This window comes from Rhincodon typus, chromosome 40, assembly GCF_021869965.1.
Source record: "Rhincodon typus isolate 14 chromosome 40, sRhiTyp1.1, whole genome shotgun sequence".
In the NCBI taxonomy this organism is placed as follows: domain Eukaryota; kingdom Metazoa; phylum Chordata; class Chondrichthyes; order Orectolobiformes; family Rhincodontidae; genus Rhincodon; species Rhincodon typus.
The window spans coordinates 2,250,071-2,276,724 of record NC_063371.1 but is presented as its reverse complement, the minus strand read 5'-3'; the positions used below and the strand labels follow the sequence as shown (position 1 = coordinate 2,276,724).

Sequence of the window (26,654 nt, the reverse complement as noted above, 5' to 3'; positions counted from 1 at the left end):
ATTCATTCATAACCCATCTGCTGCCTGTGTCATCTGTTTAAACAGCATCAGTCCAAGCTGCCTCCATTTATAGCAAAACCATTACAGTCTTCGCCTGTACAGCAACTTTGGCCGACTCCATAACCCGCCCGCATCCAACTCTGCTTCCAATCATCCACAACTGAAATCCTTATCTGTCCATTTCTAACCTCACAGCCCAATTATTCCAATATCCTCGCGATCATTTCCCATGCTGACTGCAAAGGAGTACTTTTTAAAAATTAATATGAGCACAAGAGGGCGCTCTAGGCAAGCGCACAGTGGTTCTGTTCCTCAATGTCTTGTTTCTTTCCTCATGATTGAGCCAGGTTTCACTCAGCTTACAGGCTGATCGATTAGAATCATAATACAGCCAAGGGCACTGCTCACTCCATGTTATGCTGTGTACAGCTAGAATCCCTCTGCACCCTAGGCTAATGCTGGCATTCAATGTTCTGTTGTAGTGCCCTTCGCCAGACTGTGTAAGCACGTTCCCATTGCATCTTCTATGCTGTCCCTTACCATCCTGTACCAGCGGCACTCTGCATCCTACACGAGAACGAACTTGCCACCTTGTTCCAGTGTTGCCCCCTGTCATGGTGATTCATTCCTGTGCTGCTCCTTGGGCCTCATCTCTCCCTGTCCGACAACTTCACCACTCATAGAATAATATTGCCCCTTCGGCCTATCTGTCCATGCTGACCAGGTATCCGATACTGAATTAGTCCCTGTTATGAATTATGAAGCAGAGGTCACAACCACCCCCCCCCCCCCCCCCCGCTGTGATAACTAAAATCGAAACACCCAGAGAGGCTCACCTCGCCTTGTAATCTGTTAAAGGCAATGTGAAATAACCTGCCTCTCACCCCCCAATCTGTTATTAGGGAGAGGTTAATTGAAACGAACTCCTGACAGTCAATCTATAATCAGCAACTAACCATTTATTTCATCCAATTCTAACAGTAAACAAATGAACAGAACTCTTCACAAACCAAACAATCCCTCCTTAACTACTAATTATTCCCAAGTAAACAAAATTCGATTGGTATGCTGTTCTAATAAATACGAATCCCACTTATATAAACGAAAGTAATAAGAAAAATTAATGAAAATTTAGTCTCTCAAAATTGCAGCCAGGATAAGTCTTCCGGAATATTCCGTACCCTCTCGTTTGATCAGTCAGGCATGTCTTTCTCCGTCGAATTGTTATGTTCGGATTATTAGCTAAGAGAGCTGCTGTACCTTTAGCTTAAATGATGGTTTTCTGAGGGCTTAGGGAATTATGCAAGAGCCAGTCATTCTTTCTTTTATAGCTGAGAGCTGTGTCTTGGCAGATGACAGTTGACTCTCACACTGATTTTCAAATGCCCTCTTATACCCTTGATGACTTATTAATTTCTTACAATTGGATTGGACCTAGGTTGTCAAAGCCATCAGATTTTAAATTTAATTGGGTTCTGGTATCGAGGGCCAGGTTTAAATTAATTGGCTAAATTCAAAAGTCTGTTGTCTTGGTAAAAATGCTGTTTTGCCTGCTTACAGTATAGTCTTTTGATATATTTCAATTTCAAGAATTCTCTGTGCATCTGCTGCTGCCTGCAGACATTTTTTTTAAATCTCTTAAAAAATACATTAGTTTTAAAGGGACCACACACTCTCCCCCCCTCCCTGCACTATCATTTTACAACCATCAGCTTCACAATATCTGTTCTGCCTGTGATTAGCCCATATTCCTCTGAACCATTCCTATCCATTTACCTGTCCAAATGTCTTTTAAATGTTGTAATTGTACATGCTTCTACCACTTCCTCTGGCAGTTCATTCCATATACGTACCACTCTCTGTGTAAAAATGTTGCACCTCAGGTCCCTTGTAAATCATTCTGCTCTCACCTTAAATTTATACCCTCTAGTTTTGGACTCCCCTACCCTGGGGGAAAGACCTTGTCTTTTCACCTCATCTATATCCCTCACAATTTTATAAACCTCTACAAGGTGACCCTCAGCCTCCTACGCTCCAGGGTGAAAAGTCCCAGTCTATCCAGTCTCTCATTGTGACTCAAACCTCCAGTCTTGGCTACATCCTTGTAAATCTTTTTAGCTGCCTTTCCACTTTAATAACATTCTTATGGCAAGGCGACTAAAATTGTATGCAGTACTCCAGATGTGGCCTTACCAATGTCTTCTACAGTTGTAACATGACATCCCAACTCGTGTACTCAATGCCATGACTGACGAAGACGAGCGTGCCAAATACTTCACCACGCTGCCTACCTATGATGCCTCTTTCAAGGAACTATGCACCTGTACCGGTCAGTCTCTCAGTTCAGCAACACTTTCCAGGGCCCTACCATTAACTGTGCAAATCCTGCCCTGGCTTGTCTTACCAAAATGTAACAACTTGCATTTATCTCAATTAAACTCGATCTGCTATTCCTCAGCCCACAATTTCATTGTTCACAATCTAACTGATCCCGCCAAAGGATATCTGCATTTTGAAGCTGATCTCTCTCTGTACCATTTCAGCAGCTATAACATTGTATCCTGCGCTCTGTTCCGTTACCCTGATGCACTTGTATAGTACAATCTACCTGTAAAGCATGTAAGACAAACTTTTCACTGTATCTCGGTACACGTGATAGTAATAAATCAATCAAGTCAAATCAAATCAAAAATGTTTTCTTTAAAATCACACTTCAGACTTTGTTAAAAGTCAGTTGTAAACAAAATGGTGCAGAGATTTTTTGGGTGCCGATGCAAGTGTTGAATCAGAAGTGATAAATAAATTTAACTGATGGGAAATTTTCATAAAACTCCCACAGCTGCAGAACCAAGGACTACGGTGAGGTGCCGGAAGACTGGAGGGTGGCTAATGTGGTGCCATTATTTAAGACAGCTGGTAAGGAAAAGCCAGGGAACTATAGACCGGTGAGCCTGATGTCAGTGGTGGGCAAATTGTTGGAAGGATTTCTGAGGAACAGGATTTATATGCATTTGGAAATGCTGATTAGGGATAGTCAGCATGGCTTTGTGCGTGGGAAATCATGTCTCAGTAACCTGACTGAGTTTCTTGTAGAAGTGACAAAGAAGATTAATGAAGGCAGAACAGTGGACATTGTCTATATGGACTTGAGCAAGACTTTCAACAAGGTTCCGCATCCGGTTAGCAAGTTAGATCACATAGAATCCTGGGACAGCTTAGGCTGAACAAAGAGACCTTGCGGTGCAGGTTCATAGTTCATTAAAAGTGGAGTCGAGGGTAGACAGGGCGGTGAAGAAGGCATTTGGTACGCTTGCCTTTATTGGTCTGTGCATTGAGTACAGGAGTTAGGTACAGCTGTACAGGACATCAGTTAGGCCACTTTTGGTTTTCATGCTAGAGGAAAGATGTTGCGAAATTTGAAAGAGTGCAGAAAAGATTGACAAGGATGTTGCTCAGGTTAGAGGGTTTCCAGATATAGGGAGAGGTTAGTAAGGTGGGGTTATTTTCCCTGGAATGTTGGAGGCTGAGAGGTGGCCTGATAGAAGTTTATGAAATCATGAGGGGAACGGAGAGGTTTAATATCCAAGGTTATTTTCCCAGGGGAGGGGAAGGAGTTCAAAACTAGGGGAATAGGTTTAAGTTGAGAGGTGTAAGAGATAAAAGGGACAATAGGGACAACTTTTTTGCAGAGAGTGGTGTGTATGGAATGAGCTGCCAGAGGAAGTGGTGGAGACCGGTACAGTTACAATATTTAAAAGGCATCTGGACGGGTACATGAATAGAAAGGGTTTACAGTGATATGGACCAAATGCTGGTCAATGGGATTAGATTACTTTAGAATATCTGGTCAGCGTGGACCAGTTGGACCGAAGGGTTCATTTCCATGCTGTATAACTTATGACAATGACTCTACGTCTAGTTACATTTTCAATGTTAAACACTATCGACAACACTATTATTGACAGGATATGATTCAACAGGAAATAAAGTAAGTTAATGATATATTTATAGAGAGTCAAAGGTATAAAAAATGAATGAAAAGAAAAAGATGAAGAAAACCCAAGAGACGGGGAGTTAAGAAAGAGAGAGAGCAAAAAAAACTGAAGATACAACAGAGTAAGAAGGCAGAATAGGGGACATAGAGAAAAAGGTAAAGCCAAAAAGACGAAAAATAACAAAAAGTGAAAAAGAAAAAAATGCCATTTGGCATGTGGATATTCTGGCTGGTCCAACTCTAACTCTATATTCTGCTTTGAAAAATGTTATTACATCTTCTACATCCATTAGACAGGAGTCCTCAAGCTCAAAGTCTCAACCAATAGATGGTGGAGAAAGAGAGGTGTTTTCATTACCTCCATGTCTTCACCAAGTGCAAATATTTCAGCATACACACTCTGAATTGAACAGCCACACAGTTGGGTAGAAAATCATGCAAACAATCCTTCCATCATTACCCACACCCAGGAAATCTCACATATCATTTTCTTTTAAAACACAAGGGTATATATCCTTTGAAAAGCATCAACCACCAACAACCCATAACAGGAAAGGGAGCACAAAAATGTTAGGAATACACAAGAGGGACCCAGAAGTACCTGGAAGTGGGAAACGCCTGACAAACATTTTGGTTGGAACTTGTCAATCAAACATGGCAAACATTATGGAACTGATAAAAGTTTGGAAAGTTAAGAACAAATATAAACTTGTTCCCACCATTTTGGACATGATTAATTGATTGACTCTTTCTGAAAGTATTTAGTACATCGTTTCTGTTCTCCAGAGGTTCTGGTTTGCTCAGTCCTGTTAAAGATGTTCCCATTTTCTTTAGCAATTCACATGCAGGGTCTCCACCCAAATCATTATCCTGCAAGCACAGACATTGTGTGCTCTTATTCACATTTCACTCGTCCCGTGGTGTGATAATGCTATTTTGTACAGTATTAGTTAATTTGCTTTTCTCTTTGAGTCAACTAAATGAAAATTTTAAAAATGTAAATCTGACAGAGAAATGTCAGTAACCCTATCTGTTGAGTGGAAATGCTGATATGATTTGGACGGAGGTGGTCAGTACACTGGAATTGATCACTTTCCGATCTCCAGTTGATGAATCAGATCCAGATTGTGCCACATCAAGGCTACTGGCCCTCTGTGTCCAACCAGCTCTCCTCCTGACCTGCAGTCCAGCAGCATTAAACCACAGAACATTTATTCTCTAAAATCCATTCTTTGACTCCCCACTCACTGTGTTGCCCACCTGCTTTTCGAGGTTTCCTCTGACTTTTCCTCAGGCACAGTCAAGTATCATCCAAGGTTCTTTGCTTTGTTGGGAAACCAGTGGGGTATCAGTGTGGTGGGCTTCAAGAGTGCCACTGGGTGATTGTATTCGTAGGGAGAACACAAGTGATGATTTGAAATACAGGAAAAACATAGCAAGCTAGGAGTGACTTTTGGCAGTTGGCTGGTGGCTCTGGTACAAATTAATGTCAATGGAAGAACTTCACATCACAAAATCTGACTCAAATTTAGCAGATACCATTAATTTGAATAATCCCTTGTTTTGATTTTCTCTTTAAGGTTTCTCAAAGGGTTTTTAAAACTCTGAATTCTGTGAAGACTGCAGGCATATTTCTTGTTGATGGATGCAATTTCAAATGGGTCTTAGTGCTGTCATTTTCCTGCTTGTGTCTCAAAGCTGGGGCTGGGGGGTTATCATGAACATTTGATTTCCCATGATCCAAGTGTTAACATTGAGACGATTCCCCATGATCAACTGGAGGTACTTTCCACAAGCTCTGTTTACATAAATATCGACGTGTCACCTAAGGATATGAATGAAAGAACAAGAGAAGTCCTGCACAGGAACAGGCCCTTCAGCCCTCCAAGCCTGCGTCGAATGTCATGCTCTAACTAAACTGAAAAAACAAACCTCCTGCCTTTATTCAGTCCATATCCCTCAATTCCCTTCCTATTCACGTACCCATCCAGATGCCTCTTAAATGTTGCCAACATACCTGCTTCTGGCAGTGCATTCCAGGCTCCAACCACTCTCTGCGTGAAAAAATTCCCTCGCACATCTTCCTCAAACTTTACCCCTCTCACCTTGAACCTGTGCCCCCTTGTAATTAAAACTTCAACTCTGGGAAAAAGCCTCTGACTATCCACCCTATCTGCGCCTCTCATAATTTTGTAGATCTCTATCGGGTCTCCTCTCAGCTGCCATCTTTCCAGTGAAAACAATCCAAGTTTTTTCAACTTTTCTTCATTGCCAATGCCCCCAAGACCAGGCAACATCCTGGTGAACCTTCTCAGCACTCTCTCCAAAGCATCCATGTCCTTCTGGCAGTGTGGTGACCAAAACTGCACGCAATAATCCAAACGCGGCTTAACAAGGGTTTTATATAGATGCAACATGGTTTGCCAACTCTTGTACTCCATGCCCTGGTCAATGAAGGCAAGCACGCCATATGCCTTCTTAATTGTCTTGGCAACCACTTTTAGGGAAATGTGGACCTGCACATCCAGATCCGTCTATATGTTCATGTTCCTAAGGCTTCTGCCATTTACTGTATGGTTCACACCTAAATTTGATCCTCCAAAATGCATCACCTCGCATTTGTCTGGATTAAACACTGTTTGCCATTTCTGTGCCCAAGTCGCCAATCTATCTATATCCTGTTGTATGCTTTTACAGTCGTCAGCACTATCAGCAACTCCACCAACCTTCATGTCATCTGCAAAATTATTAATCAGACCACCCACATTTTCCTCCAGATCATTTACTTATACTATGATTAACAGAGGACCTAAGACTGATCCCTGTGGAACAGCACTAGTTACCAACCTCCATTCTGAAAAACACCCTTCCACCGCTACCCTCTGTCTTCTATGACCAAGTCAGCTTTGTGTCCATCTAGCCAGCCCACCCCGAATCCAATGTAATTTTAGTTTTTGTACCAATCTGCTGGGTGGGACTTTATCAAATGCCTTACTAAAGTCCATATAAGTTATATCCACAGCCCTTCCCTCATCAATTATCTTTGTCACCTCTTCAAAAATTTCAATTGGGTTGGTGAGATATGACCGTCCCAGACAAAACCATGCTGCCTGTCACTAACTAGTCCATTTTCTTCCAAATGTGCATAAAACTTGTCCTTCAATATCTTCTCCAAGAGCTTCACCAACACAGACGTCAGGCTCAGCGGCCTATAATTTCCTGGATAATCCCTGCTTCCTTTCTTAAACAAGGAAACAATATTGGCTAAGCTGCAGTCCTCTGGAACCTCACTTGTGGTCAAAGAGGATGTGAAGATATCTGGTAATGCTCCAGCTACTTCCTCCCTTGCTTCTCGCAGCAACCTGGGACAGATCCCATCTGGCCCCGGGGACTTCAGTTTTGCAGCGACATGCATGTTCTGCAGTTTAATCAACTAGTCTTTAAAAGCCTCCCACATACTAGAAGTAGATATGCCCTCAAATAACTGCTCCCAATCCACATTCCCCAGTTCCTGTCTAATTTGGATGTAATTGGTAAGCATCCTTACCCGAGGGCCACTCTTGTCCTTGTCCATGACTCTTGAAATCTTATGGAGTTATGGTCACTAAGCTCAAAATACTCTCCTACTGAAACATTGATCACCTGTCCTGGCTCATTCCCTAATACCAAGTCAAGTATGGACTCCTCTCTGGGTTGATTGGCAACATACTGTCTCAAAAGAGCCCTCCTGGACACATATAACAAATTGCTCTCCATCCGATCCTCTGGGTCTAAGGGAGTCCCAGTCAATAAGAGGAAAGTTGAAGTCACCCACCACAACGACACTGCTTTACTTTCCTTTGTTCATTGTCCAACTACATATCTGCTTGTCTGTCTCCCATGGACTATTGGGAGGTCGATAGAAAATTCCCAACGTTGTGATTTCACGCTTCCTATTCCTGAGCTCCACCCATAATGCCTCACTGCAAGATCTGTCTGATGTGTCCTCCCTCAACCAAGCTTTGATGTGATCCCTAATCAGCAATGCAACTCCCTCAACCCTCTTGTTATCCTTTCTGTCCCACCTAAAACAGCGATATCCTGGAATGTTAAGCTGCCAGTGCTGCCGCTTCTTTAACCATGTCTCCGTAAGGGCAATAACATCATAATCCCATGCAGTAATCTATGCTTTTAGCACATCTGTCTTAATTTTATACTTACATTGAAGTAATGCACTCCAGACCTCCAGTCCCTCTGAGCCCTGCAACTTCCCTCTGCCTGCTTTTACTCTGCACCATGCATACCTCAATCTCTCTTTTGACCGCAGTCCCTGCACTCACTGGCCTGTTGTTCCAGTTCCCAACCCCCTACCATGCTAATTTAAACCCTCTCGAAGAACTCTAGCAAACCTCCTGCCCAGGATATCGATGCCCCTCCAGTTCAGGCACAACCCGTCCTTCTTGTAGAGGTCCCACCTTCCCCAGAGGACATCCCAACGATCCATATATCTAAAGCCCTCCCTCCTACACCAGCATCGGTCCAATTCAAACCTCCTGAAATAAAGACCGACGTATAATTAGTCACTTAGATGTCCTTTTTTGTAAGACCTGTCGGCTGGTGTTTAGTGATGTGTACATGACACCCAATAAATCCCTTTGCACATACATAAATCTTAGCATCTCATTTTTTCAACAAAAAATCCAATTCATTTCTTCCAAGGTGAATTACCTCACTTCCTCATAATGCACTATTCGTACCTTTGTAACTTGTTTTACAGACAATAAGGACTGCAGATGCTAGAAGCCAGAGTCTATAGGTGTGAGGCTGGAAGAGCACGGCAGGTCAGACAGCATCCGAGGAGCAGGAAAGTCCATGTTTCAGGCCAAAACCCTTTGTAACTCGCTGCTCTGTTTGCAAAGTTTACATTACCAGCTTCGTATCGTTTGCAAACTTATGCAACTTCATTAGGTCATTGTTATATGCAGAACCATGAAAAGGCAAGGCCCCAGTACAGATCTCTAATGACATCTTTTTATCCTTGCACTATGTCTCCCACTCTCAAGTAATTACCACCTCCTATCACTTACTTACCTCCATTTTCAATTATGTTAATAATCTCTTAAATAGAGCCTCATCAGACTTGTTTGAATGAGAGCAGAGCTAGTTGGAATTGACTGGGAAAGCAGTTTAGCAGCAAAGATAGTTGAGGCAAAATGGTAGATATTTAAGAAAATAATTAACACTCACAGCAAAGATATATCCCTGAGAAAGAGGAATTCTGGCAAAAGGATAAGCTAACCATGGTTAACCAGGAAAGTGAAGGCTAGCTCAAACTGAAAGACAGAACACATACCATGTGGTAAAGATTAGTGGTAACCAGAGGATTGGGAAAATGTTTAAATAAGGAAACCAAAAACAAAATAAAGAGGGAAAAAGAGAAACTTTGAGGGTGACCTTTCAAGTAATATCAAGATGGACAGAAAGAGCTTCTTTAAATAGCTAAAATGGAAGAGAGAGGCCAAAGTTAACATCTTCCCTTAGAGTATGAGGCTGTGGAAGTAATAATGGGGAAGCAGGATATGGCAGAGGAGTTGAATAAATACTTAGCATAAGCCTTCACAGTGGAAGATACTAATAACTTTCCAAAACTACTAAATACTCAAGGGGCAAAAAGAGGGCAGGAAATAAATACAATATCCATCACTAGAGAAAAAGTGTGATGGAAACTAATGGGGCTTAAGATCTATGCCCCCAACCCCCTCCCCAGGCCTGATGGGATGCACCCTAGCATATTAAAGTATGGAGCTACAGAGACAGTGGATACACTGGTGATCTTTCAAGAAATCTTAGTGTCTGGAAAAGTCCCAGAGCATTGGAAAACTGCCAACGCAATACGTTTATTTAAAAAGGAAAGGAGATAAAAATCAGGTAGCAATGGGCCAGTTAGCTTAGGATCTGTTATTGGTAAAATGTTTGAGTCTATTAAAGAGAATGTAATAGCACAGCATTGAGAAATACATAATATGGTCAAGCTGATTCAGTGTGGCCTCATGAAAGGAAAGTCAAGCTTGACAAATTTACTAGAGTTCTTTAATGAGGTAACAAGCAGGATGGATAAAGGGGAAGCTGTGGATGTGATATATTGAAGTTTCAGTAGGTGTTTGATAAGGTACCACACGTTTGCATACTTAATAAGAGCCTGTGGTGTTAGAAGCAGTCTATTAGCATGGATACAGGAATGGCTAACTAATAGCAGACAGTCAGTTGGGAACCTGTAACTAGTGGAGTGCAGTGTCACAGGAATCAGCTTCAGGGCCAAAAAACTTAGAATATATATTAATGACCAGGACGAGGAAAATGAGCATACTTTCGCCAAGTTTGCAGGTAACACAAAAATGTGGGAAGGCAAGTGTTGAGGATGGCACAAAGAGTCCACAGAGGGATATAGACAGGTTAAGACATTGGGCAAAAACTTAGCAGATGGAATATGATGCGGGAAAATGTGAAGTTATGGACTTTGGCGAGAGGAATGCAAGATCCGAATAATATTTAAGTAGAGAAAGACTATATAGCTATAAGAAGTAGAGCTATAAGAAAGAGTAGATAGCTATAACACAGAGGGAGGTCCTTGTGCATAAATCTCAAAAAAACTAGCATATATATTTAGCTAGTAAAAGGAAGGCAAATGGAACGTTAACTTTTAATATAAAGTAATGGAGTATGAAAATAGGGAAGTCTTGTTAAAACAAAATTGGGCCCAAAACTAAAATAGTGTAAACAATTTTGGACCCCTTATCGAAGGAAAGATATAATGGCATTGCATGCAGTTCAAAGAGCATTCACTAGGCATGATTCTGGGTATGGAAGGCTCCTTATGAGAAGAGGTTGAATAGGTTGGGTCTGTACTTTTTGGAGTTTAGAAGAATGACAGATGACCTTATTGAAAATTTACAAGATTCTTAGAGGACTTGACAGGTTAGATGTGGCCAGGTTGTCTCGCCTTGTGGAACAATGTAGGACCAGAGGGTCTAATCTTAGAATAAAGGGTTGCCTCTTAAAACAAAGGTTGAAGAGGAATTTCTTCTAGCAGTGAATGCGTGTCAAGGCTGGATCATTAAGTATACTCAAGGCTGAGATAAACACATTTTAATCAGTAAGGAAATCAAGAGCTCTGGAGAGAAGGCAGGAAAAAGGAGTTAAGCATTGTCAGATTAGCCACAATCCCATTAAGTGGTGGAGTAGACTTGATGGGCTCAATGGCTTGCTTCTGCTCCCATCTTATGGTGTTCTGGTTTTCCACGACATTCAATGACAATCTCCCTTACATCATATGAGTGATGTTTTTAAATACAAGTCAACTAGATTAGTAAGATGATACCTATCCTGTCACAAATCATACTTCTCCATGTTCAGTCGCACAGTACTTGGTAATAGTTTCTCTGTTGTAAGGAAGTTGTGGTAATCTGGCAGCTCCTCAGTTAGCTAGTTTTCTCTTTCCTTAACTAATGGTCTGACACTTGCATTTTTCCTATCCATAAACAACACTCCTGAATATAGAGAAAAATTATGACCAATGCATCCCCAAGTTCCTCATCTATGGTATTTCATTCATTATACTGAAATTGAAACCATCAAGTCTTCAGGTTTTGACCATCTCAACAGTATTCCTGGCATCTAACCTGCCCTTGTAGCCAATGTTTTTATGTGGTAAGTCCATTTGAGTTTCTGGACAATGGTAACCCCGAGGATGTTGATATTGCACAATTCAGTAATGGTAACACAATTGACTGTCAAGGGAAGATGGTTAGATTCACTCTTATTAGAAATGGTCATTATCTGGCATTTATGTGGTACAAATATTACTTCTCACTTCTCAGCCCAAACCTGGATATGGTCCAGATCTTGTTGCATTTGAACATAGAATGCTTCAGTATCTGAGGAATCGCAAATGGTGCTCAACATTCTGCAGACATTTCCACTTTTGACCTTATGATGGAGGGAAGGTCATTGCTGATGCAGCTGAAGATGTTTCAGCCTAGATTATTACCCCGAGGGACTTCTGCACAGATGTCCTGGAGCTTAGATGACTAACCTCCAAAACCACAATCGTCTTCCTGTGTGCCAGGTATCACTCCAATCACTGAGTGTTTTCCCCAATACCCATTGATTCCACTTTTTATAGGGCTCCTTGATGCCACACTCATTCAAACATGGCCTTGATATCAAGGGCTGTCACTCTCACCTCACCTGTGGAATTAAGCTCCTTTGTTTGAACTAATACTGTAATGAGGTCAGGAACTGAGTGTCTCTGGGCCTGGCAAAAACTCAAACTGGGTGTCACTGAGCAGGTTACTGCTGGGCAGGTGCTGTTTGATAGCACTGCTGATGACACCGTCCATCACTTTACTGATGGTCGAGAATAGACTGATGGGATGGTAATTCATGGGGTTGGATTTGTCCTGCTTTGTGTGTACAGGGCATTCCCAGTGTTGTAAACTACTAGAAGATTTTGGCTCGTTCTGGAGCACAGGTCTTCAAAACTATTACTGGAATTTTGTCAGGGCCCATAGCCTTTGAAATATCCTGTGCCTACGATTATTTTTTGATATCACGTGGAATGAACCAAATTGGCTGAAGACTGGAATCTGTGATGCTGGGAACCACTGCAGGAGTACAAGATTGTTGTGAATGCTTCAGCCTTATCTTTCGCACTGATGAGCTGGGCTCTTCCATTGTTGAGGATGAGGATATTTGTGAAGCCTCCAACTCCAATGAGTTGTTTAATTATCCACCACCATTCACGACAGGATGTGGCAGGACTGCACAGCTTAGATCTGATTCATTGATTGTGGGATTGGTTAGCTCTGTCTGTCACTCGATGCTTATGCTGTTTGGCACACAAGTGGTCCTGTTGGCAGCTTCACTAGTTGATACCTTATTTTCAGGGATGTCTTGTGCTGCTCTGGCATACCCTCCTGCGCTGTCCATTGAACTAGGGTTGATCTCCTAGCACGATGGTAATGGTTGAATGGGGGATGTGCCGTGCCTTGAGGTTGCAGATTGTGTTAGAATACCATTCTGCTGCTATTGATGGCCTACTGTGCCTCATGGATACTCAGTCTTGAGTTGCTAGATCTGTTCAAAGTCTGTTCGATTTAGCACAGTGATAGTGCCACACAAAACGATGGATGGTATCCTCAGTTTGAAGGCAGAACTTTGTCTCGACAAAAACAGTGTGGTGGTGACTCTTACTGATACTGTCATGGACTGATACATCTGCAGCAGGCAGATTGATGAAGATGAGATGAAGTATGATTTTCCTTCTTGTCGGTTCCTTCACCACTTGCTGCAGACTCATTTTAGCAGCTATGTCCTTTAGAACGCGACCAGCTCGATCGGTAGTGTTTTTGCCGAGCCAGTCTTAGTGGTGGACATTGAAATCCCCCACCCAGAGTTCATTTTGTGCCTTTGCCACCCGCAACGCTTTTTCCATGTATTATTCAACATGGGGGAGTACTGATTCATCAGCCGAGGGAGGACGGTATGTGGTAATCAGCGGGAGCTTTCCTTGCCCATATCTAACCTGAAGCCATGAGACTTCACAGGGTCCAAAGTCAATGTTGAGGATACCCAGGGCAACTTCCTCTGGACTGTGCTGCCACCTTTGCTGGGTCTGTCATGAGGACAGGAGAGGACATATCCACGGATGGTGATGGTGGTGTCTGGGACATTGTCTGTCAGGTATGATTCTGTGGATATGACTATGTCAGGCAGTTGCTTAACTAGTTTGTGAGACAGCTCTCCCAATTTTGGCACTAACCCCAAGATTTGAGTAAGGAGAACTTTGCAGGGTTGACAGGGCTGTTTCTGCTGTTGTCTTTTCCGTTGCATAGGTCGATGCCAATTGGTCTGTCCGGTTTCATTTCTTTGTGGAGATTTTTTGTGAGTGATACAATGGAGTGGCTTGCTATGCCATTTCAGAGGGCAGTTGAGAGTCAACCACATTGCAGTCAGTCTGGAGTAACATGTACCAGGTGAGATTGGCAGATTTCCTTCCCTGATGGACATTAGTAAGCCAATAGTTTCTCCCTGATTCTTTTTTTTGCAACTCTCCATTTAGCCCTAAATATCGGGTCCCTGGATTGAAGCATAAAAAGACTTCAGTTTCCATATTTTCCTGGTTTTTTTTTAAACTTTCCTCTCTCCCCCCAGATTAAGAAGTTGTAGTTGCGCCAGGATTTGTTGCTCATCCCCAGTTGTGCTCAAGAAAGTGGTGGTGAGCTGTCTTTTTGAACTGCCGCAATCTATGTGGTGCAGATACTACCACAGTGCTGTTAGGATGGAAATTTGAGGATTATGACCAAGCGACAAATGAAAGTATGGCAAGTTCCAATTCAGAATGGAATATGGCTTGGAGGGAACGTACAGGTGGTGGTGAGCCCAAGTGACTGCTGTTCTTGTCTTTCTTGGGAGTCACTAATTTTGCCACATCAAAGAACTATGGCAAGTTGGTGCAGTAAATCTTGTATACGGTAATATATTACTACCACTGAGTGTTGGTGGTGAAGGGAGGGAATATTTAAGGTGGTGAGTGGTGTGTTGATCAAGTAAGCTGGATTGTGTTGAGCTCCTTGTGTGCTGTTGGAACTGCCATCATCCAGGTGAATAGAGACTATTCAAACAGATTCTAGACATGTGTCCTGCAGAAGGTAGGCAGGCTTTGAATTATCAGGAGGTGAATTATTCAAGGTAGAATTCCAAACCTGTGACGTGTCCTTGTCGTCACGGTATTTGTATGATGGGTCCAGTTCAGTTTTCCGATTAAAGGTAACTTCCAGGAAGTCAAGACACTTTCAATAAACTGCTACTAACCAGTTGTCTGGAATCAAGGACGAAAAACAAGCAGGAGTCTGACAGTGGATTGCAGCCTAGAATCAACAGAAAGGGCTTGAAACCAAAGAAAACCTGGCAACCAAAAGAAAAATCCTCTGGCATGAAAGAACAATTCATTAAATTGAGATTGTAAGCAAAGATTGTCAGAGTGAAGATCTGTATCGTAGAAGCTGATTTGACGCAGATGAATGGAAAGTTCATCTCATAAAAAAAGAACATCTTCACCATACATTTCACTTTCATCTCCAGAAGTAACTGCCATCATAAATCAAAGATCAAAGCTCCCCTGATTCTTTTGGCAAGCGGATAATTAATTAAATTTTTGCCCCACACCGAAAATGCCATGAAAATATTTAATTGTATCTTTTCTTTGCTTCTTGACTTTCATGTCCCACAAAAACAATGTGATATTGTCGGATAAGACCATCATCAGTGCATTCACACCTGTGACTGGAGGACTTTGTTGCTCAGGCATGTTCTCTCTTGGTTGACTCACAAAGGCTGGTTTCAAACAACATCAAGTTTAAATCTTCCTTTTCTGGTTTTTTTTTCCGGCTCCTGGTGAAATTTGAGAGTTTTTTTTTAAAAAAGTAACTAAAATGAAATTAGAAAGTGATAAAGCACAGGAGGAGGCCATTCAATCCATATGCTTATTCCATGGTTAGCCATGGGAAATGCTAGTGATAGGGTATGGGGTGGGTCTGAATGGGATGCTCTTCAGAGGGTAGGTGTGGACTCGATGGCCAAATTACCTACTTCCACACTGCAGGGTTTCTATCATGTGTCTCAACTGCCTCCCACATTGTGACACTACTCTTTCCCTTCTCTTCAATGTCTGATAACTGAAATCCCTCATCCCTGATATCATTTCAGTAAACTATGCACCTGACACTAACCCCATCCTCACCAAGGCCTTGACATCCCGTCTTAATGTGTAGTCTATAGAATTGGACATAAAGGCTGAAGTCTTACACGACTTATAAAGGTTTGTCAACACTTCCATTGCTCTTGAATTCCAACACTTCTTATACAGCAAAGGATTTTCCGCTTGTTCCTTTGATCAGGGTTTCCATTTTAAAATCTGTATTTCCCCACTGTCTTCCTGTCAGACATGATTCTAAGACCAGGATGTAGAGGGAGATGGCACATTGAAACATTAACATGTTTCAGGCTGCCTTAGTGGAGTTTTGCTTTCTCCTCTCTGACATGATATTACTAACGTGTGTGGGTTACTTGATGCATCCTTCCATCTTCATGGAATCAGAAACAAGAACTTGTGACGGCTAGAAATGAGGAGTGTGTGACCAGACACGGTTGAAGCATGAAATGGTGCCTCCACTGATTGAATTCACTATTCCTTCCAAAATGACTCAGGCTGTGCTGATTTTAAAATACATGCCCTCCTGTCATAAGTTCCATCATATTGTTGTAACCAGCAGAGATAGAAAGCAAATTCTGAGAATCTGAAATAAATGCAGTAAATGCTGTAATAACAGTAGGTCATTCAGTGCCTTTCGAAGATAGGAATTGAGAGTAGTTTGACATAGAAGTCTGATAAAGATGCTCTGCCATAACCTTAACCTCTCTTCCTCCTCCAGTTGCTGACATCTGTGCTGGGGACTTCCAGTACACACTGATTCTGACTGCAGACCAAATGCAAAGGTTCTGTGCTTCTGCGAAATAAAAGAGAAGTAAACAACTGTGTAGACAATCCAGGGGAATTCAAACTTGATTAATACATCTGGGGGAAAAAAGTCCTAGTCTCCTTAATGATCATGAAATTCTTTGAAATTTGCATTACAGGTGGACAGGATGGTTAAGAAAGCGTTTGGCACACTTGCCTTCATTGCTCAGACCTTTGAGTATAGCAGTTTGGGATGTTATCTTGAGGTTGTACAGGACACTGGTGAGGCCTGTTCTGGAGGCCTGTCCAGTTCTGGTCATCCTGCTGTAGGAAGGATATTACTAGCCGGAGAGGGTTCAGAAAAGATTTACAAGGATGTTGCCGGGAATAGAGGGTTTAAGTGACAAAAAAAGGCTGGGACATTTTTCACTGGAGCGTGGGAGGTTGAGGCGTGAACTTATAGAGGTTTATAAAATCATGCGGGGCATTGGTAAGGTCAAAAGCAAGGGTCTTTTCCCTAGGGTGGAAGAGTCAAAACCAGGTCATACTCGATGAGAGGAGAAAGTTTTAAAAAGGATGCAACTTCTAAAAAGGGGCAACCTTTTTCACCCAGGGAATGGTTTGTGTGCGGAATGAACTATCAGGGGAAGTGGTGGATGCAGGTCCTGTTATAATACTTAAAAGACATTTGGGTAAGTACATGGATCCGAAAGGTTTGGAAGGATATGTGTCAAATGCAGGCAAGTGGGACTAATTCAGTTTTGGAACATGGTCAGCATAGCCTAGTTGGGTCAAAGGGTCTGTTTGCATGCTGTACGACTCTATGAAAGTATCAGATTTCTGTTAAAAACTTATCTGGTTCACTCATGCTCATTTGGGAAGGAAATCTGCCATCCTCACTTGGTCTGGCCGACATGTGACTCTAGACCCACAGCAACATGGTTGACACTTAACTGCCCTCTGAAATGGTCTATCAGGCCATTCAGTCCTGTCAAGCCACTACAGAAAGGCAGGGGTGAAGCTGCACCATACGTTTGCAGTTGGTTTTGAGGCACGTTAGGGCACTTACCCGAATGAAATTTGGGTGGGCAATGCCTTGCCAGCAATGCCGACATATAAAGAACATTTTGCTTTTAAAACAACCTTGTGCCCTCTTTTGAGGATGTTATTGGGATGAATATGAGAGGTGATATTTGAAGAGCAGAGAATTGAGCGATCCAGCCAAGACACAATCTCTCAGCCACCATCGCAAAGAGAAGCCCCTGCTCTGATCGCATATGTGGGAAGCTTGATGTGCGCAAATTTGCTGCTGCCTTTCCTACAATGGCCACAACGAGCAAGTTCAAAAAAGCACTCATCAGCCACAAAGCGCTTTGAGGTGTCTTGAAGACAGGAAACCAGGCAGTGAAACGTGTCCTGTTCTTTAAGATTTTCTTTTCCCAGCACTGCCTTTAATCACCTCAGTGCACCCGCAATACTTCCTTTTTTAAAAAACACCGATCAGCATCAATGTATATTGGAAGGACACCCCTCACCTTCCTGCTAATTAATTACAGGGTGTTGTGACGACTGCATCACTCTTTGAAGTTGAGTTTTGACTTGCGTCTAGCCCACTGTTGATTCAGACAGTAACAAGGGGAACTGAGCAGAAGGGGTGAGTGGATTTAGAATAATTCTCACCCACAGGCATCGCAAAAGGAGAAGTGCCTGGAGCGTCCTCTATTCGGAAACGCTTTGTTTCAAGGAGAAATTCTTGTCCCTCCTCGCGTCCGGGGACTGGGAGAAGCACCTCCACACGTCAGAGAGGGAGTGGGCTGCAGGGTTATAAGAAACGGTTATCTCCCTAAGAGACAGAATAAAAGAGACAGGCACTTCGAGAGGGACTGGTCTCCAATTGCGTTAAAGTGTCTTCTTGCGACCTGCTATAATTGTTGCTGGTTTCTCTGCAACCACTTTGGACACCATGGGCTGTGCAGTGGTCCTCCTGCTCCTGTCCTGCCTCTATTGTAACCTCAGTGCATTGGTGCTGGACTCAAACAACATCAGGAGCTCCACCGAGGTTGGTCAGGGTCCTACAAAGCAGGTGAGTTTCTCAGGGGTCCAGAGGGAACACAGCGGGACAAGTGCAGGGGGAAACGGAAGGATGGGTGAGAAACTCAGCGAACCTTAGCGTCAAAAGAGGTTTAAAAAAAACTGATCCAAAGTTGGTTTAAAGTTGACCAGTTCTGCGGTGGCTCAACTCATAGCCGACAAAAATTGATATCCCCATCAATTCTCCACCTACCAATGACAAAGGCTGAGTGCTCTGATCTGAAGCAGCCATTCGGAGGATATTTAGGTGGGTGGGGGGGTGGGGTAACAGGTCCTACTTAATTCCACTGAAAGTTCAGCAAGATGAACCTTCCCATCTCCATTGTCAAGCTGGACAGGACATCAAGTGTGTGAGGAAACCATGGAGGATGCTGACTTCTCAAATTGATTTCATGAAGTAGAGTTGGAGGTAGACACGTAACAAATGATTGAGAGATGGGCGTAACGTCTTGTTTGGTTTCCGAGTTGGTGTCAGGCGTGAAAGACACTCGCTGGAACTGCATCACTTGTACTGATCATAACTTTGACCTCCGTGTTAATCTAACAGCACTATTCGAATTGTTGTGAACTCGAAGCATCAGTGAGATATTGACTGTTCGGTGATAATACTAACTGCAATGGGACCCTGAATGCATTGTGTAGCCTCACCCTCAATGAAATGACTATTCTGATAGCCCTATGCCCCTGTGCTTTTTGACGAATTCTCATGCTCGTAATATCGGGAAAACCCCACTAATTTCAAGTTCACTTACAGAAAGAGAGAAAAATATTTGCTCTCTTACCAGCCTGGAAAATTGGGAGAGAAAATGAAGAGAGAATTGCGATTGGCTGTCAGAATATACATTGCTCGCTCATCATAATCGTGATGATGGGTCTTCTGCTTAAAGTAGATGGTTGAGATGTTCTTAGCGTTTGGGAAGAGTTCCATTTCAATTTGAAACTCACTGTGCTGTTTCCCCGAACGCTTCTTTGTCAAACCACTGCACGGAAAGGGAGAAGGGTGGTGGGATGAGGAAAGAAACTTACATTGCGGCCTGAAAACAGCGGCGATGGTGACAAAGATTTCAGCCAAATGGAAGTGGAACAGGAACGGGGGAATAAATGCGCGACTCAGACGAAGTCTCTCCAGTTATTTTCTATCTGTGCAAATACGTTGCTGTCTGATCAAGGAGGTACATGTGTGTGGCTGGATGCTTGTTCAAAGTCAGAAGTCACACGACATCAGGTTATAGTCCAACAGGTTTATTTGAAATCACAAGTTTTCCGAGCGCTGCTCATTCATCAGGTGACTTCACCTGGTGTCAAGTGACTTCTGACCTTGTTCGCCCCAGTTCAACACCGGCACCTTCACATGATGCTTGTTCCTGAAGAACTCAGTCCAATCCCGACTGGAATAGAGACACTGCACAATTTGTTTTCGGTAAGTTTGGGAATGGCAGAATTCTATTGGTGCCGACCGTATATGGCTGGAATTTGACACAAGTCATGAGTTGAACTTGTAAGTCAAAGTATTCCGCTCCCATTCTTGGTCATCCGCCACTGCTGCTTAGCAGTCGAGGTACACTGGGAGGGAGATTGATACAACCACGTCAAGGAAGTAGATGGGATATTGACCAGGTGATAAAGTTCCTACTAAAATTACTGATGCAACCAGCCCCAAATGCCAGTGTAATAAATTGAGTGAAGCAGATAGTTGGTGTGTTGAGCGGCTCAGCGCTCTCCCAACTTTGATGCCAGTAACTCATTCCCAAGTGAAGATGTGGTCATTCTGGTCATTGACGCCAGGTAGCACATTGGCTCGAACAGTTATAATTCCAGCACATGTAGAAAGCCGGATAGCCTACAGTGGTTGCGTTGGTTCGAAAAAGTCATAGTCTCAAATCCCTGCTTTTGATTTTTATCCGTCAACTTGAAACTTGCCCAAGTACCTGTTCAACTTCAAACGTAACATTATTTATTCAAGCAGTTACCACCAACTTCTCCGGTAAAACATTCCAGATCCCCTCAACTGACTGAAAACATTTCTAGTCTAGATCCTTTGTCAATAAGTTTAAGATCTATAAGCTCTTGTTGTTAGACCCATTTGTCAGAGGGACTTCACATAATTTTGAAAACCTTTATTCAGGCTCCTCGAAGCCCTTTCTTCTTCCAAGGAGAACAGTCAAAACTTGTCCAGCCTCTCCTCGGGAGCATCCTCTGTATTTGAGCCCGAACGAAAGGCAGACACACAGAAGCGGAGACGAAGAACACCAACAGCAGGAGGCAAGGCGTTCCAAACAGAAGGGAGCAATGTGTATGTATGTGCGGGAGAGCAGAAACAAGAAATAAAGGGATCAAGAAAGAGAGGCAACGTGAAGAATAAATCACACAGTGACAATACCATAATCTAGAAAAGAGAATTGGTAAGGATAATACAATTTGGACAAATTCCAGTTAGCTGATTTTTTTCACATTTGTGTAACATACAAGCAGCTTGAATAAGTTAGTTCACAACCACTTAAGTTGGAAAATTCAATACAGAAACATAGGTACGGAAATGCCACCAGTTCATCCCTTCCTTATTCAATTCTGTTTCTCTCCATAAACGTTACGTGAAGATTCTCCCTTAGCCTTTACGCCGGTCTTGCACAACATGAATCCCGCTACAAGACATCGCATAGTCCTCATTTCTAAAGGAATAGCAAAAACATCTTCTGCAGCAAGTGAGCAGCAGCCACAAGCCAATCTCTCCTTTGGGTCCTATTCCTATCGAATAGCTGAAATGGGCATTAAAAATCAAGAACGATCAACAATGTGCAACCCTGAGTCACCTCAAGTCACCTCTAGGTTGACACGGACTTGGTTTTCCGGTTTGCGTATCGTGCCGGGCATCGTTGACAAAAGCAATTCGGCACAAAAGGTCCATGCTGGTGTTTGTTCTCTACATTCTTCACTTCACTCCATTGTCAGAGAGCATCATTACGCACAGAGCAGACCTCTACGAAACTGTCGGTGTGCCAAGTTGACTTGACTCAGGGATCAACTGGTATTGCACGCAGCTGGGGTAAAAAAAATACAGGCTTACGGGATTTCAAGAATAATATGCACTCCCCATCTATTTCAATCCTTTCCGGTCAAAACTCTTGTCGTGAGGGGGATCCAAGTAGCTAGAAGTAAAAGGTACTTTTTGATCTCTCTGACACGGAACTGGTCCCAGCATGAGATTCTCCATCTCAAATGTGCTATTAACAAAACGTACCATTTGTTGTCACTTTTTATCACACGCATTGCAGTTAAACTCCTCGGAGCACAATCCGTGCGAAAGTTGACCAGTCCTTGTAATAGCAGAAACATTGACTGAACAGGGTTAAACAGCTGAATGAATTTAGTTGCTGTGGTTAGAACTTGGCACTGGATCCAGTTGGCCAGGTTGCACAAGCGTAAATAGCACCGCCTAGTGGCTACAGTTAAACTATCAACAAAAACGCTGCCACACTATTTACAATGTATCGCTGTGGGATCTTTACCAGCAGCTGAGGGGTCTAACACGTCCTGAGTTGAACGTTACTTACGAAGTCGAGATTCACTGGGTGGACTATCATTTAAATAGGCACAGTGGCAGACAGTACAAAAAGTAATAATCTGGATACATTATAGGTCACATTGGAAAATGTGTATTTCCCAGGTTACAGAGCTATACAGACTTTTACAGGATTGAAACAGGCCCGTCGGTGCAATTCATCCATGCCGACCAGACATCCTAAACTGATCGAGTCACATTTGGGCCATATCCCTCTTTGCGTACCCATCCAGATGCCTTTTAAATGGTGTAATTGTACCCACTTCCACCACTTCCTCTGGTAGCTCATTCCGTACACGCACCAACCTCTACTTGAACAAGTTGCCCTGCAAGCTATTTTAAATCTTTCCTCTCCCAGCTAAGACCTATGCCCTCTACTTTTAGACTCCCCTCCCCTCGGAAAAAGACCTTGGCTATTCACCGTATCCATGCCGCTCATGATTTTAAAAACCTCTATAAGGCCACCTTCAGCCTCCAACAGTCCAGGGAAAATAGCCCCAGCCTATTCAGCCTCTTCCTATAGCTCAAACCCTCCAATCCCTGCAACATCCCAGTAAATAGTTTCTGAACCCTTTCAAGTTTAACAATATCTTTCCCATAGCAGGGAGACAACAATTGAACACCGTATTCTAAAAGTGGCCTCACCAATGTCCTGTAGAGCCACAACATGACTTCCCAGCTCCAATACTAAACGCACTGACCAATGAGGGCAAACATGCCAAATATGTTCTTCACCATCCTGTCTACCTGCAACTCCACCTTCAAAGAACTATTCATCTGTATCCCTAGGTCTCTTGGATTGGCACACTCGCCAGGATCCTACCATAAGTCCTGACTGGTTTGCCTTAACAAAAATGTAACACCTCACATTTACCTAAATTAAACTCCATCTGACACACCTTGGCCCATTGGCCTACTTGTACTCTGAGATAACCTTCTTCGCTATCCTCTACACCACCAATTTTGGTATCATCTACAAACTTACTAACCATACCTCCTATGTTCTCATACAAATCATTTATATAAATGAGAAAAAAACTGTTACCTCAACAGGAATTTTGGGCTGATTACTCAGTGATTGGTACTTTCTACTGTTGATAGTCTGATTTTGAAACTGTTGTGACATCCTTTGCAATTCTCATGTTTTCCTGTTCTCAGTTATCTATTTTATTTTTGCTAGCGCCAAGAATGAAATCCACACCTTTTTCCCCTCTTGAGCAGCAAGTGTGATGAGCCCAGTACTATCTCCTGCCCATTTCCTTAACCTGGCTTCATAGCAAAACCATCAACTCTTGAAGCAAACATTTTGACTGCTTGCTAATTTTCTTTCAGTCCAGTGATCTGGTCCTCCTCAGAGCCAGAATGGCACAGCATAGGTTAGCAACGAAGCTCCCTCGACATTGTCCCATCAAATGTTCACAGTTTAGGTATAGCATATGGTTAGATACAGAGCAAAGCTCCCTCTATTCTTTTAAACTGAAAGTACTTTCCACTCTTTAAATTGAAAGAAAAACTTCTTGACATTGTGTCTAACCCTGCACTGTTGCTGTCCTGGAGTGTTTGATGGGGACAGAGTAAAGCTTCCTGTATCCGCATCAAAATTTCCAGAACTGGAACATATTGGTACAGAGTAGGGATTGCTCAATCATTAGGCTTAAAGTCAATGACAAACTGCAAAGAGAGATGTTACCAAGCAGATCATGTTGGGTTGCAACAATATACAGTAAGGACTCACTGCAGATAATTACAAATTACAAATTTCAAATACAGAATGGGTGCATGGAAATGTGTGAACACCAACTCTCTCATAATGTTACACTGCTGAATCCCCAACTCCCTTTCTTGTACTGTTAATGTCCCACAAGCATTAATCACTGATCTAGTCTTAATTTTTCACTATAATGATGTTTTTCATTGATTCTTCAGGTGTCTCGGTGCTTGGCAGATGCTGACTGTGGCCCTGGGAGCTTTTGCTTCACTTCCCATCAGGTCCAGCCCATCTGCTCTGCTTGCAGGGGGCTAAGGAGACAGTGCCAACGTGATGAAATGTGCTGCTCGGGGAGCCACTGTTTAAATGGTAAGGACTGAACTGCAGCAGCATGAGATTCTACCAAACAGCTTTCACACACAGTTGACGTGAAGTAAGCTCACTTCATATTACAGCTCAAAAGGAATCCAAACCAAAATGACTGCACATATCCTTGGAGTCAGTCAGTCAGTGGTGAAGCTGGATTATTCCAAATGACATTGGTGCAAAATACAGATCTTACTCTTCAGATCACACTGGGTAACTGAATGGCTACAGTTTCTGATAGCTATTACTTTGACACTAGAGGAAACCATTGCCAGTTAGCATTTGCACATTTGCATTAACATATCCCAAATCAGAAAGCTAAGTCTATTTCATCCGGTGTCACCTTCTCTTTGGTTGGCTTTATGGCTTTAACAATATTGTGTTCAAGATTTACTTTTGAAATGATGCAGCACAGACTGAGGGGTAGGAGTCAGTGTCATTCCAGCAAACTGAATGGAGGTAAATTCACCAGCAGTCAATGAAATGGTTAGGATATATTCACTGATTCCACATTAATGACACAAATGTTGATAGGGCGGTGAATACTGAGGAGGATAGCTGTAAACTGAGAGAGGATGGACCAGTCAGGTGAGCACATCAATGGCAAATGGAATTCAACCCAAAAACAGTGTCAAAAAATGCACTGAGGGAGGGCTAACAAGGCAAATGATGCATTATAAACTGGAGGAGTCTGGGAAGTACAGAAGATCAAGAGGATCTTGGTGGACATTAATTCATTAATCTCATTAATCGAGGTACAGAATACAAGAACAAGGAGGTTATACGAAGACTATATAAAATTCTGATTAGGCCACAACTGCAGTATTGCGTGCAAATCTGGTCACCGGATGACAGGAAGGATGTGATTACACAAGAGAGAGTACAAAGGAGATTTACCTGGATGCTGTATGGGCTGCAGTGTGGACTATGAAGAAAGACTGGAGAGGCTGGGGTTGTTTTCCTTGAAGCAACAAAGGTTGAGAGGGCACCTGTTATAAGAAGGGGTATAAGATTGAAACGTTTAAATAGAACACATTTTCCTTTTCCACTGGTAGAGCGTCAATAACCAAGAGCATAGATTTAGGCAAGAGGTAGAAGGCTAAGTGGAAAATGAAGAGATTTTTTTTCACTCAGAGGGTGGGGAATCTGGAACTCACTGTCTGAAAGGGTGGTTGAGACAGAAACTCTCAGAAGATTTAATCAGTATTTAGATATTTGCTTGTAATCCCATCATCTCCAACAGCTGGAAAATGAGAATAGTGTAGTCAGATCCTTGCTGACTATTGCAGACATGATGGGCCAAATGACCTCCTTCTGCACTGCAAACATCTACGAGTCTACTCCAATTCCTGCCGAGCAAAGGAGTGGTACACGACATAACTATTTCCATCTAATGGAGTTCCTTTCCCTTGCCCTATGGACAATGGAATAACCCTGCTTTTTAACAAAATTCTTTAGGAGCAAATAAAACATAGTGACTCAAACAACAGTAGGTAGCAGGCAAAAGGAGAATGGAATGAAAAGGTACATAGAGATGCAAATCTGCTCCTTACACAGGTGAGGGAGAGACAGACCAGAAACATCCCTGAAAAACTCTACAATGATATCATGACAATAAATTAAGCTCTTTGGTTTAACACTCCCTCAGCACTGCCTCTGACTTTTTAAAAATCAGGCTTAAAACCAGGTTAAACAGCCATGTTGTGCCACTGCAACCGAAATACAAACTAGCCGTTAACAAAATATCATTGTCTGAAGTAATAATGCACTCCAGCCCCTGCAGTGCTCACCAGTCTCTAAAGGCCTCTATTGTGCCAGTGGACACCGTTCACTCTCCGTGGATCCGAGTGTGGATGTAACTGCAAAAAAAGGGGCAGGCAGTTAGTTAGAATGAATCCTCCACAGCCTGCTGTCTGATCCTGTTAATGGCCACTTTGGCCAAGCCCAGGAACAAACCTACCTTCTGACCTGCCCTACCTAACCACCCGCATGGGGTGCCCACAGATCAGGAGCATGGAGCTGAAATGCAACCAAAAATTTAGCAGCAGCCCCTCCAAAAAACTAAGGAGTGGCTGCAAATATAAACATTCACTGTAAACATGGAAAACCATTTTCCCCAGCATCCAGAACGTATTTAACCCACAGTTGAATGGGACTTCCACAGGCAATTCTCCTTAACATTGAAGCACACCCTCTGCTTTTCAGATTGCCAATGTGTAAGTGGCCATTGTTAAGCATCTTGCGGAGTTATGGATTAATAACAGAGTTTCACTGCGCCTTAAAGCAATGGTTATTCGATGCCAGCAATGAAGTGCAAAGAAGGACGCTTGGCTAATCTTCTGCTTCAAATCTTAGTTTATTACGAATAAGAAACTATTGTGCAAGAAAATAAGTGACTGTGATAATGTTGGCCATGACTGGTTGAAGGATAATTTCCTTC

The 26,654-nt window shown here is 42.7% G+C and overlaps 1 protein-coding gene across 1 annotated transcript in view; it reads left to right on the top strand.

Moving 5' to 3' along the window:
- Window positions 1-26,654, top strand: part of LOC109927973 (dickkopf-related protein 4) — a 45,033-nt gene that overhangs the window by 4,923 nt on the left and 13,456 nt on the right. The window contains exon 2 of the mRNA XM_048618485.1: window positions 24,067-24,217. Within this exon, the coding sequence (XP_048474442.1) occupies window positions 24,067-24,217 (151 nt within the window). The remainder of the gene's footprint in view (window positions 1-24,066; window positions 24,218-26,654) is intronic.